At 40.5% G+C, this 14,073-nt stretch overlaps 1 protein-coding gene across 3 annotated transcripts in view; it reads right to left on the reverse strand.

The window, feature by feature from the left end:
- cni (protein cornichon) overlaps positions 1–5,052 on the reverse strand; it is a 154,116-nt gene extending 149,064 nt beyond the window's left edge. For all 3 annotated transcript variants that reach the window (XM_090375450.1, XM_090375452.1, XM_090375451.1), the window contains exon 1: positions 4,971–5,052. In XM_090375450.1, coding sequence (XP_090231576.1) covers positions 4,971–5,051 — 81 coding nt within the window. In that variant the 5' untranslated portion in view covers position 5,052. The remainder of the gene's footprint in view (positions 1–4,970) is intronic.
- Between the last annotated feature and the right edge of the window lie 9,021 nt (positions 5,053–14,073).

A 14,073-nucleotide genomic window follows, 5' to 3' on the forward strand; every position in this document is an offset into this window, starting at 1 on the left:
CACATGTTTGGAACCAAGTTCTTGAACTTTACACCCAAAGTAAAAGAAGTAGGCCTTTTTTATGGCTCGAATTAAGGAACACTTTCTTGAAGCTAACATGACTTCTCCACATATATACAGAACTCATCCGAACTATTCACACAATTATGAGGAATATTAATCTTACATGACATAAATACTAGGCAAAAAGGAATCTCAAAGAGAACAACCATTAACTGAGTACCTGGCCATATTCAAGACTTACTACAAGAGTTGAGCATTTGAGACGACAATTTATCCAGTGATGCAGAGCAAGGTGACAGTTGCCAATCATGTGATGAAGAGTGAGGTGGTTGAAACTGTGGTGTTGCCAAGCGTTTTGCCGAGAGTCGTAGTTGATAATATAGATTCTACACATTAGTCTCACATTAGTGATTTACAGTGTAAATCACTAATGTGAGACCCCAACTGTAATTTGAAAACAAGAGCCAATTAACAAATTTTAATGTGATTTTTGTGTTCAGCAGCATAAAATTAGTCAAGATTGGCTATTTTCATAACATTTTACGTGTTGACCAGCGCTATCTTTTGAAGAGTTGCTTTATACCCTCCTGTTACCAAGAACAGAGTGGTCTGTGTTTGTTAACAGGAGAGACTGTTTTTACAGGGATGGAATACACTTGAATTTTTTTTTTTTTGTTTTGCTATTTGGTTTTTAGGAGCATTAGCAACTAAGGCCATATTGCTCCAGGGATATGCGGTGGTCATTCCCTGACCTTTCTGCATCCTCCGTATTTGGTGGTCACGGGCTCGAACCCTGGTCTAATCAAGGAGCGTGTGCTACGCACTGCTGCTCCTGCCCACCTGGCTACAGAGGCACCATACACTTGAATAGAAGTTCAAGAATATTTGCTGATGCTATGAAGGCAGTGATAGGTGGGTCGGACAACTACCAGCTTGGGGGAGGAGGGATACACAGACTAACTAGAGCTACAGGTAGAGCTGAAAGTGATTCTTGCATTGCTACTTTGGTACATACAGCAGCCTGGAAAGCAAAGTATTTGGGAATACAGGCCATGGACAAATGAATACACAGGATGTGTTAGGGTAACTAAGAGTAAAACATGTGCATATACACTAGTTCTAGGAGCATTGTAAATAAATTTGATGAATCTGAAGCATTGATTAAGTTGGTGAATGCAAGCATTCTAGAAACAGCAGAGACATTTTAGAATAGCTGAGACATAAGTGATGGTGAATTTGAACATGGGGAGTACAAAGTATACAGGAAAGAACAAACAGGACAGGAGAGGTTCAGGGTTAAGAACTCTTAGTTAAGAATAAATTTAAGGCAGTGCGTTCAGTCTACATGGGTGGCCTGTGCAATGTTGAGAGTCACTTTGGTGTGACATATGCACTGAGAAAACGAAAACGAGTAGGAGTATATATAGGCCTAATGACTGTGATCAGTATACTAAACAGCTATACAGGAAAGTAGAATGGGCGACAAAATCAGAAAGTTTCATAAAGGGGCATTTTAACTTTCCAGATGTTGACTGGAATTTGTGGGTTGGTCCAACAAGACTTATGAATTTATTTGATGACTGTTTTCTACAGCAGCATGTTACAGAGACAACAAGAAGCAATACTCTTGATCTGGCTATCGGTAGTGATTCTTCATGCATTAAGAATCTGCAGATAAAAGACCCGCTCGGTGGCAGTGATCATAGTGTATTAATGTGGAATTTAATTAAATACATAACCACTGTCAAGGGTAAAGGCTTTTGCTTTCATAAGGGTGACTACAGAGGTCTCAGACAGTTTTTAAATTTTGTGCGGTGGAACCAACTGATGATGTTACCAACAGTAAATTCTAAATGGGAAGTAATCAAAGAAGTTACTAAGCTTTTCATACCAACAAAGAAATACTGCTCAAGGCTTAGACCTAAATGGATGTCAGATGAACTACTGAGATACATGGCAGAGAAGAAAAGTACATGGGATGCATATAAATTATCAGGTGATGCAGAAGCCTATGGTAGATATACATTTGTAAATTAGTCTGTAATCAAGTCACAAAGGAGGTTAGGCAGACTAAGGTAGATTATGAGAAGTCTCTGGAAAACAATGTAAAGAAAAGCAACAAAGGCTTCTATACTTATATTAACAGTAGAGAAGGAAGAGGTTGAATCAAAAATTGGACCACTTGATATCTATGAGTTACCTGTTGATGAAACTGCTCAGGTTATGGACAAATTGAATAGGTAATTTGCATCTACATTCACACAGGGGAATTCTTTCGGAAAGGAGATGCCAGAAGTTTATCAAACTCTAATGAGAAGCTAAATGACTCTGATAATTGAAAGGAAAGTGGAGGAGAAATTGTCGAAGATGGACATAAAAAAAAAGGCACCCAGGGCAGATGGAATCTATTCAATTATATTAAGAGAGGCAAGCAAACCATTAGCCATAATTCAAGGGTTCAGTGTCAAACAATGTTAACTACAAAATCATTTTGTAGTAAACGTTTTTGTAATTAACCAAGAAAAAGTCATTTAACATTTCCTTGATTAACCAGAAATGTGCTTATAGCCTAAGCTAACTTGTAAAGTACTATAGAGTAACAGTTCTATAACATGATATGCATTATTATTTGTATATATAAAAACTAAAGTTATCTCAAAACAAAAATGCAATTTTGTAGTTAACATTGTTTGACACTTAACTCTCAAATTATGAGAGCATCCTTGGATTGAGGGGGAGGTCCCCACGGGCTGGAGAAGTGAGAACATATTCCCCAATTCATAAGGGGGGGGGATCAAAAGACCACATTAGGAATTACAGACCTGTTAGCTTAATATCTGTTCCAGGGAAAATAAGGATCGCTGGTTAAAGAAGTAATGCAGCACCATTTGGATAGGCATGCAATTATACTGCAATTACAGGATGGATTTGTCAAGGGAGTCGTGTCTAACCAATTTGATAAATTACTATGACGTAGTGAACAAGGAACTGGATGCAAAAAATAATTCTATCATTGTGTGCTTGGATTTCAGGAAGGCTTTTGATACTGTTGCACATAAAAGACTGCTGTACAAACTGGAGCAATGTGGCATTAAGGCCAAGTTTCTACTAGGGATAAAGAAATGGTTAAGTGGGAGAACCCCAGGGGCTCACATCTGGTTAGTATGGGCTTAGAACACCAAGGGTCCTGAGCTGGATATCATAATTCTTCTCTTTCTTGATGATTCCTTTCTACTTCTGACTCTTGTTTTCTCTCTCTCTCAGGGTAATTAAGAATTTTTTTTTTTTTTTTGGCTGGTGCAGCATAAGCCTCAGACTTCCTTGTACCATATGGCTAATAATAATAAGACAGAGTGGTGATCAATGGCACACTTCTTCGTGGACTAATATTATTACTTCAGTTCTCCAGGGTTCAGTGCTTTGTCCATCACTGTTTTCAATATTTATCAATGATATTAATAAAGACATCAAGCTTAACATCTAAGTTTGCAGAAGATACAAAGGTTAGCTGGGTGGTTAATAACACTCATCAGGGTGAGCTACTGTAAAAAATCTACAAAAATTGCAGCTGAAGTTTTAACATTGACAAATGCAAGGTGCTGCACATGGGTAGCAATAACCCCAGAGTAACTTATCAACCGTATAGTACATTGTTGATACTGTTATTGACACTCAGGATAGTGGAAAATGAAAAAGACCAGAGGTAATTGTGCATGAGGGGGCATAAATTCAAGTTGCCCCCCCCCCCTCGTGCACAATTACCCCAGATCATTTTCATTTTCCACTACCCTGAGTTTAGTACTACACAGTTGATAAGGATGGTTGATTGTTGGAACATGCCTTCTAATTTGTTGTTGGTAAAGTGTATGGGTTGAATAAATTCAAGGGAGAACTAGATAAATTCTTGGAAGGCAAGGATGGGTGAACTGTTTTTTTTTTTTTTTTTTTGGCTGTGCTATATAAGCTTACTTTCTTGCATCATTTGCCATTACTACTACAGGTTAGAATCGTTATGCCATTTAAAAAAATAATAATAAGTGGCCTCAAATTATTTTAAGCATTGTTATTTGAAATTTCTCCTTATGGCTCCCCTTTCCCTCTGTAAGGAGATGAGGGTGGGCGGAGGGAACAGTAGCAGTAAATGGTTGTCTTTAGCCAAAATATTTTTCAATAAAAGGAACAAAATCCTCACCACGGCCATACATCCAATCATAAATTTGGTACTGCAGTTAGAAACGTTGGTTTTGGTCCCAGTCCGCCTCTGCACCAAGGCATCATATATTGTGATTTCATGTATTCTTCGAGAGTTGGCCATTTATTGAACGATAAATCTCATATACACCCCTCATCTGAGACTAATCCAGCCAAAATGTGAAAAAAAAAAAAAAAAAAACCTTAAAAAATCATTACAATACGGTTAATGGAATTCGAACTCGGGCCAGTTTTTTTTTTCACTCGGTGTGGGAGGCCCGTGTTTATAACCAAAGCTAGTTGAGAGTCAGAATCTGAATACAGATACCTCCCACCATTACTATATCAGTTTCTTAGTAGAAAAGCAGTTATAAAAGTCAAGCATGATAGGAAAAGGTCAGCTACAGTGAAGAAATATTTTAAAACACTCAAATTTATCTATACCCGATACAGCTGACAGGAACAAGATTAGCATACTTTTTAAAAAAATCAACAGCAGGAAATTAAAAAAAAAAAAAAAAAAAATGAATTAAATAACGGGAATAACTAATATCTGCGTAGGTAATGATTGCAAATGAAATTTTAAAAATTTTCATTTTTATAACTTAGAAAGCACCGGGCGGTCGGCAAGTTTACAAACATCCATGTGCGCGGCGCATTCATGTTCTCAATTTGAGCTTTATTCACTTAACCAGAAAGGCAGTAAACATTTAAATAATAATTTAAAAAGAACACACTCACACAGGATACTCTAACATACAGGAAAAGAAACTTACGTGAAACACGGCAAAAAATATTAAGAAAGCAGTAAGTATTAATGCCAATATATAGCAAAATGCAGCAAACGTGAATGCCATATTCTCTGTTTATATGACAACGGACTGGCGCTACCCTCTTATATGTAAATAATGTCTATTTAGTGAGTGATTAATAAATAAATTACTCTACATGTTTTCTTTTATTTAATTTTTATCATTTTCAAAAAGAGCATTACTGGCAAAATTGAGAGAAAACAGCAAAGCGACTGACAGCTACTCTTCGTTTTATAAATAAAATACGCCGCACATTCATTGGCCTACCGTGCTGTTTACAGAACATGTCTTATCCAAAACATTAGCCAAAAGACACAATACAGTATTTCCACATATATTCCTACAGTGGAGGAAAGGAAAGAGACAGAGGGGGGGGGATTCCTTTGGTTAACACTGAAATCTGTTTATTCATTACAGTCAACCCGAGGCAGACATTCGCCTAAAAGGGTGTAGAATTTTACTGAATTAAATTCTTCACACGCCAAACCAGTGTGAATCCAGAACGTTTCCACCGAAGGAGAGAATGTAAACTTCGGGGTTACATGCACCGGGGAAAAGAATGTAAACTTCGGGGGGGGGGGGGGTACATGTAGTATATTTTTTTATTATTATTTAATATTTACAACATACACAGTGCTGCCACTTTATTAGGTGCACCCCTGCTGTGCACCCAAATGGTTTGTCCCATTGCAAGTCACATGACCACAGTTGTGGATATAAATGCAGCAGAATAACCATTCCAATATCAGTTAAGCGTACAAGCCATAACAAGAATTGGGGGGGAAGAGGAAAGGAGTGATCTAACGGACATGGTATGGTAGTATGTGCAAGCCGTGCTGGACAAAGCGTCTCTAAAACGGCAGTTCTGAACTTTTCACGCACCACAGTTTCGAAGGTGTATCGAGAATGGTGCAACGAACAGAAAACATCCTCTCAATGGCACTTCTGTGGAAGAAAATCGCTTGTTGATCAGACAGGTCAGAGCAGGATGGCTAGAATTGTGCAAGCAAACAGACGGGCCACAATGTCGCACATCACGTCAGAATACAACCTAGTGCGCACAACAAAATATCGCAATGGACACTAGTCGCACTTTGTAGAGAATGAGCTACAAAAGCAGACGGCCACATCGCGTACATTTCTTATCAATTAAAAACAAGAGGGCATGCCACCTGCGGGCACAGCAACACCAGCACTGGAATATCGAGGATTGGAAAACAATTGCTTGGTCTGACGAGTCGAAATTCCTGGTGCATCATGGTGATGGAAGGCTCAAATTTTGAATTGGCGAAAATAACATGAATCCATGGACCCATCATGTCTGACGACTATTGTGCAAAGTGGTGGGGGGGGCACGTTTATGTTTTGGTGTGGGGAATGTTTTCTTGACACACGTTGGATCCATTGTTACACATACATGTAAATCTGAATGCCACATCGTACCTAAATCTGACTAAGAGAATCCGTTCATGTTGACAGTCAGGTGGTTACTTCCACCAGGACAATGCACCAGTGCACAAAGCCCGAATCACTATGGAATGGTTCCAGGAACATGACAATGACTTTTCTTTCCTGCAGTGGTCTGCTCAGTCCAGGGATCTCACTCTTATTGAACATCTTTGGGATGAGCTGGAAAGGGCTGTTCGCTGCAGGCCTAGACCTCAGTCGAATCTCAAGGTACTGCATGACACACTCATGTCTGCATGGTACTCCATTCCTACCCATTTCAGCATCTTGTTCAATCCATGCCTAGACGAATTCAGGCTGTTTTGAAAGCTAAAGCAGGCTCGACACGCTACTACGTGTGTACCTCATAAAGTGGCAGCACAGTGTATGTATATGTTACAAACAAATCTGTATACAGTAGGCTCTCGATTTAACGGACTTCGGATTTAACGGACAAAAAATTTTAGAACCTATTTATATCTGATAGCGTTGCACGTCAGACACCACATCTGTCTAATGTTCGACGTTTTCAAGCAGATGTGCTGAAAATTCCTCCTAATGAAATAAAGGCTGTTTTACTGCTAGATAACATCTCACCGTAATGTTAAGAGGTAAGTTAGCAGGGTTGAGAGAACCCCAGGGGCTCACATCTGGTGAGTTATGGGCTTGCAGCGCCCAGGGTCCTGAGCTGGATATCATCATTCTTCTTTCTTGGTGATTCCCTTCTACTTTCCGTTCTACTCTCTCTCTCTCTCTCTCTCTCTCTCTCTCTCTCTCTCTCTCTCTCTCTCTCTCTCTTTTCAGGGTAACTCGGGAATTTTTGTTTTGGCTGGTGCAGCATAAGCCTCAGGCTTCCTTGCACTATGTAGCTAATAATTAAATGTGTTTTTCTGCCACCAAACACTACTTCACTGATACAGCCGGTGGATCACGGTGTAATCGTTGCTTGTAAGAGGTTGTATAAGAAGAAGTTTTTCGAAGAGGTGAAGGTTGTTTTTGGAAGAAGCAGAAAAAGAGACAACAGGTACCAGGACACTGCAAAATTTACATGCATACATCAGATCTGCTATCTTCAATTTAGCAGCTGCGTGGAAAGATATGAATACTACTTTGGCCACTGTTTGGAAGAAGTTGTTGTACGACATAGAACCTGAAATGGACTTTGAGGGAGTTGTGGCGTCTAATTTTCTGGACACTCTTCTGAGTACCGGCAACAAAAATGCACCTGAGAATGATATGGAACAGTGGCTCGAAAATGATAAAGTTGATACAGGCTACCGAATTTTTTCTGAGGGAGAGATTGCGGAAAATGTTCTTCATGGAGAACAAAAGGATGATGATGACAAAGAAGAAGCATTTCCAACTCATCCTAAATTGTCTGTTATAAGACAACATATGGATGTCATCATACATTATATTGAATCATCATCAGACCCTGATGGCAGTGTCGAACTGGGTCTAAAAATATTGGTTGCCAGGAGGCAAAGTGGGCCCACCCTTTAATAAAAATGATTTTATTAAATTTTTATTTTTATTAAAATAGTAATACAACGTAAATTTTAGTTGCATACAGTAATAATACTGGAACTTGTATTATATTTGCAAGCTACTAAAAGGTCATTAACATATTGTCTAATGTTATTGCAAGGGGACCCACTTGCCATCGGGCAAGCTGACACCCTGACCAGTTCGCCACTGCCTGATGTCCTTCCTTATTATGAACATTTTAAAGAATTTCGATCTACAGTAATAAGGAAGCAGCACCAAGGTGTAAGGCAAGTGAAGCTTGATGATCTCTGCAAGACCACTTCATCAACTGGACCTATTTGACCAGAACCCAATACTAGCAAGGAATTAACACCTCTCCCTCCATATGACAGTTGTTTCTGACTCAGAAAATTGCGATTCTTTCAATTAAGTTAATATATTAATATTGAATTTTTTGTGTGTTTTTTATTCAATGGAGTTCAAAAATTTCAAGTGTATGGTTTTTTTCAGTATATGGTTGAGTTTCTCGGGCTAAGGCGTAGATAGCAAAGTTTATCCTTGGAAACATTGGGGTAGTTCATCCAGCAAAACAGGCAATCGACCAGAGTATACACGCAAATTTACAGTCACAATACACATGGGTTGTTAAAAGTACCTTTTCAAGTGACTCGAATGTAATAGGCCCTCGTGGGTAGCACAGTTGGTAGAATCGCCGTACTCCCCACACCAGGTGGAAAAGACAGAGTTCTAGTCCATTCGATGACGTGGACTAGAACTCTGTCTTTTATGGGCCTTTTTTACAACGTAGCTGGGTTAGTCGGTCTCATGCGAAAGCAACACGGTTTTTTCTCCCGGAAGTGGGGTTTTTCGTCCAGAAAATCGACTACAGAACATACGCCCTTTACAGACAGCATGCACGGAGCAATATGGTGTAAGCGGTATCCTTTACTCTGGCTAATACTTCCATATACCCACCCCACTCCAATTCCCGGGAGTCCAAGTCCCACCTTAAGAGTTGGGTTAAACAATTGTACTACTTTATATTACTAAACCCAAGCTCACCAGTTAGCAGACTGATAGATTCCCTTCGTTAAGTACGTTATTGAGCAGAGGTACAATAATTCACAAATCTATACAAAATCTTTAATGAGACATTTTTTATAACAATACATACAGGGTTTGACAATACTTATCACAATTCTCTTCCTCACACATAATCTTCAGGCACAGTCCAGTATTTTACAATAAACATCAACTCCCTTTTTCTTTATCAGAAATTATTCTGTTTCTGATCAACATATTATAATGATCAACATATAACAGGCAAAATAAAGCTAGTATCATGTACTTATTCTCGCTGATAGCATTTGGTGCTAGGCTTACTTCAGCATACATAGTCTTCTTGTACTGTCCCTTATATTACTACAAACACCTTAATTGTTATTTACACTGATGCAGTATTGTATGTCTCAGCTTACAATTTACTTAACTTTAGTTCTACCACTAATAAACAATCAAATATTGTGATACAGGCAGTTTGCTGTTATTCTATTACCCCCCCCCCTTTTTTTTTCTTCCGAAGGGAGAGAGAATATGCCTTGGGGAAACAACCTTAATTCCGGCGACAGCGGTCGCCATTAGAGGTATTTTCGATTTAAAAGTTAATTCAGGTACTCGAAAATCTTTAGTTTTCATGTTCCCTGTAATCCGACGTCTGGACTTCCCACGACTTCTTTGGCATCGGATTAGCGGGTCCCGTTTGTTCTTTGAAATCTGGTGTCAGCAAGCCTTTCGCAATCTTTTTTTTTTTTTTTACTGCTGCAACTCCTTCATCACCAAAACAACATCCTGAAGGCACCATTCACAACACATAATAGACTTCCCCACTACTTCGGCAACCCCTTGCCTGCGCCAACATCCTTTTCATCACCACTTCATTTCACTCCGCGTGCGACTGGTCTCCCCAGAAAAACCAGCCAAAACTTTCAAATCACTAGCTCCCCCTATTAATTTTACAATTCATTTACCTATCTCCCTCCTACACTTTCAAGGTTTCCGTGTTGGTTCTACCCACTAGATAGTTCCTAATATCGGCCATTCCAAGGACAATGACAACCCTTGACGTTCGTTAATTAAGCAGAGCACTGCATTCCATACATTCCATAGATTACCCAAGTTAGTAAACCAAAGGCTTACATTCCCCTCTCCTTGGCAGCAGAAAATTCTTCAAGAATTTTCTGAAATTCGCACTAGCACTCTCCAAACTAAAGAAGAAGAAAAAAAAAACGAAACTATTATATTTAGGCCACCTGAATAATTAAATTCATCTGCTGTGCTGTCTTATGTCTGTTAATTGTGAGCGTTCTATGGTCGATTTCTCTGTTTGCTGGAAGAAAAACCCCAGTTTCTGGGAAGAAAACCTTGCTATCTACGTCTGAGACCGACTAACTCAGCCATGGAGTGAAAAAGCCCATTAAATTTCCCTCGTCAGGGATTCGAACCCGGGCCATTTCCACCCGGTGTGGGGAGGACGGTGACGATACCACTGTGCGACCCGCGAAGACACTAGCGCTCTCCATCTTCTTAATGAGGCGAGAGTTTCCTTGGGAAAGTCCACTCTCTTAGCTCGTGACACAGAGTTCCCCCTATATTTAGCCTGAAGTAATCGGTTCGCCGGGGGTACCCTGTGTTTGGCCTGGTGCACTGATTCTCCGCCTTCTCCATCACTCTGGAGTGTTTTCTGTGGCAGCTCGTTCTTCCCCCTTCTCTGCCTCCTACTGACCATGAAGGCTGAAACATCCTTCCCCCTAAAAAGTAGTTCTTTAGTCTGTCCTCATGCTCCACGCTGGTCTCACACCAGCTCCTGTAACTTAAAAAAGTAACGTCGGATAATCTGTCTAATAACCTGTATAGCCCCCTAGCCTTCCGATTCCAACCCCCCTTCTTCTGGTTGCCTTCCTTTACCAACATCCGAACTAAAACTATTATACTTAGGCCACCGGAATAATTAAATTCATCTGCCGTGTTATCTTAGGTCTGTTAATTGCGTGTGTTCCATGGTCGATTTGACTGTTTGCTGGACGAAAAACCCGTTTTCTGGGAAAAAACCTTGCTATCTACGCCTGAGACCAACTAACTCAGCCACAGAGTGAAAAAAGCCCACTAAAGGTCCTTGCTTCATCGACGGGATTCGAACCCGGACCTTTTCCACCCAGTGTGGGGGAAGGATGGTGACAATACCACAGTGCTATTCGCGCAGACTTACCAACACCCAGTCCCCCCACAGAGAAACTCTTATGCTTTCGCCCCATGTTTAATCTATTCCTCTGTTTATGACTGCTTGCCTCGCTGCGTATTATCGCCAACCTTCTAGCCCTCTCAAATCTAGACGCTATCCTTTCCTTAAACTCCTGCACATCCTTAAATTCCATCCTGTTTCCCCTGTACTTCGAGATTTGTAGGTAGCAACGGGTCGAAACCCATTAACAAAAAAACTAGGCTTCTCTTTCACACTCTTATGTACTCTGTTGCGAACCGCAAATAGGCAGTAGGGCAACTGCACATCCCAATCATTTCCCGAATTATTCGTTAAGGAAGCCAATATCTCTCCTTAATATTCCCATTTATCCGATCACATAGCCCCATTACTCTGGGGTCTCTATCGCGTCGTGCTCAACTTTTTTATTTGGACCATTTCGCACAATTGTATTGTCAGCTCGCCTGGAAATTTGTTCTTCTGTCGGTCAGTATTTTTCTACAGCATCCATATCTACACACGCTATACTCTACAAAGGCTTTTGTCACCGTTTCCGCGCTCTGGTCTTTTATAGCTATTGCTTCTGGGAAACGGGTGAGCATGTTCGCCACCGTCAAAACACACCAATTACCCCGTTCCGTGTTGTTAAAAGTCCTATTATGTCTAATGCCACGGCCTCGAAGGCTTGGGTTGGTTGAATGTGCTGTTCCAATGGGGTCTGGCATCTGAAAGGCTCTCTGACCGGACACACATGGCGTCCTTCAGAAATGGTTGTCGTCAGTGTTTAGACCTTTCCACGTGTAATTGTCGAGTATGTTTTTTTCGAGCCTTTTCGCTTCAGTAATGTTCCATAATGTTGCTCTCGTGGTAGGTCTCTAGTACCCACTGTTTCATTTTCCTAGGTACCACTAGCTTAACCTTTTGTTCCCCCTTCCATCTGACGCTCCCACTTGCACGAATAGACCCTGGGGTTCGCCCGATAGTCTTTCCTTACTCCACTACGGCGTAAGTTCCCCTCTCCTTCTCTTAACTGGCTTAGCTTGGGGTCCTCCAGTTGGGCCTTCCTTATAGCCTCTAAGTCCCAGTCAGCATTACCTATTGGAAATGTCCTCTGTATTTTCATATTCGGCCCTACTTAAATAATCGACCACCGCATTCTTCCTACCCAGGATATAAGTAATCTCTAGATCGTATTCCTGGATTGTAGGCTTCAGCCGATCAGCCTGGAATTTTTATCGTTTATCTAATCCAGTATTTTCAACGGTGGGTGATCGGACAACACAATTACTGGCTTTCAATAAATTAAATACCTAAATTTTCCCAGGGCGAATGCTACAGCCAACGCCTCTAGTTCACGTGTAGAGTAATTTCGCTCATGTTTGTTTAAAGGTCGCCCACAATACCCAATAGGTTTCCTCCACCCCTTCTCTAAAACCCCGGAAATCCCAATCAACGAAGCATCGCATATCAAATAAAATCTCTTGTTGGGGTCAGGGTGGACCAAGATTGGTCTGTTAGTAATTTTTTTACTTCAGCAAATGCTCTTTCAGCTTCTTCAGTTAAATGGAATTTTTCACCCTTTTTTTTTCAGTACTGTTAAAGGTCTCAGCAACTCTGCGCTGTTTGTTAAGTATCTTTTGCAAACATTTACTGTTCCTAAAAGCCTTCTATCTTCCCTCACATTTCTGGGGGGCTTTATTTGGGAGATGGCCACTATATTTCTATCACTAGGGCGAACACCCTCTCGAGAAATTTATGCCCCATATACTCGACTTCTACTAAAAATTTGCATTTTGATTTCTTTAACTTTAAATTTGCCTGCTCCATCTCGTGAAACAATCTCTTTAGCAGTTCTAAGTGCCTTTTTCCTGATTCTAAGTAAATCAGAAGATAGTCAAGAAAACAGATCACTCCTTGGCCCAATAATTCAGATAGCATGTTACTCATCAGACTTTGGAATAAGGCTGCTTAATTTTTTGCTCCCTGGCGCATTCTTGTTAAATAAAATTTTTCGAAAGGTGTGCTGAACGCAAAGATTTCTCTCTGCTTTCAGTGGAATATCCAGCATTTAAGTCAATCTTAGAAAACACCTTGGCTCCCTATAGGCTGCTCATTATCTGTTATATGGGAGTAATGGGAAATCAACCAGTCTAGTAATCTTATTAATTTTTCTGAGGTCTAATACTAATCTTATCCCTAGACCCTTCTGGTTTGTTTACAACTAATACTGTACTGGACTATTCCAGTATGAGGTTGACCTTTCAATTATACCATTCGCCTCCATGCCTTTCAGTTCTTGCCGTAACTTTTCTAACAGCGCTTGGGTTAGGGTGTTGTTCTTTTGCCTGGTAACTTTTGGGTCGCTGAGTGAGGTGCACTGTGTTCCATCACCGTGGTTACTCCCACTTATTTTTTTTCCGCAAAAATGTGGTTGTATTGCTCTAACAACCCCTTTACTCTTTCCCTTAAGTTTATTTCTTTCAGATTGTTGCTACAAACATATTTTGCTTCCCCGCTTTTTTCCTTCTCCTGCTGCTCATCGTTTCCCATACGGTGTTGTTGTGCAATCAATGCAGAACCCCGCTTCCTGCCAAAAATCTAGCCCTAAAATGCATTGTATCCCTTTCCCTCTTTTGACACCAAAACGTTGTGCAGGATCAGAGTGCCTCCTACCTCCAGAGTTACTGGGGCCGTGACTTCATAACCTGACACTATCTCAGTGCTTCCTCTCCCTTGCAGAATATAGCTACTGCAAGGCTTGATTCCCGATTCTCCCTTTCTCCTGAATTGTGAAAAATATTCCGTTAGGACGAACTTTTTGGCCCCCATGTCTACTAAATACTTTCCTTGCAATTTACCAATCCTGCCTTCCACGTA

The sequence above is a fragment of the Mastigoproctus giganteus genome, chromosome 6, assembly GCF_048544385.1.
Source record: "Mastigoproctus giganteus isolate SK-2022 chromosome 6, ASM4854438v1, whole genome shotgun sequence".
NCBI classification, from domain to species: Eukaryota; Metazoa; Arthropoda; class Arachnida; order Uropygi; family Thelyphonidae; genus Mastigoproctus; species Mastigoproctus giganteus.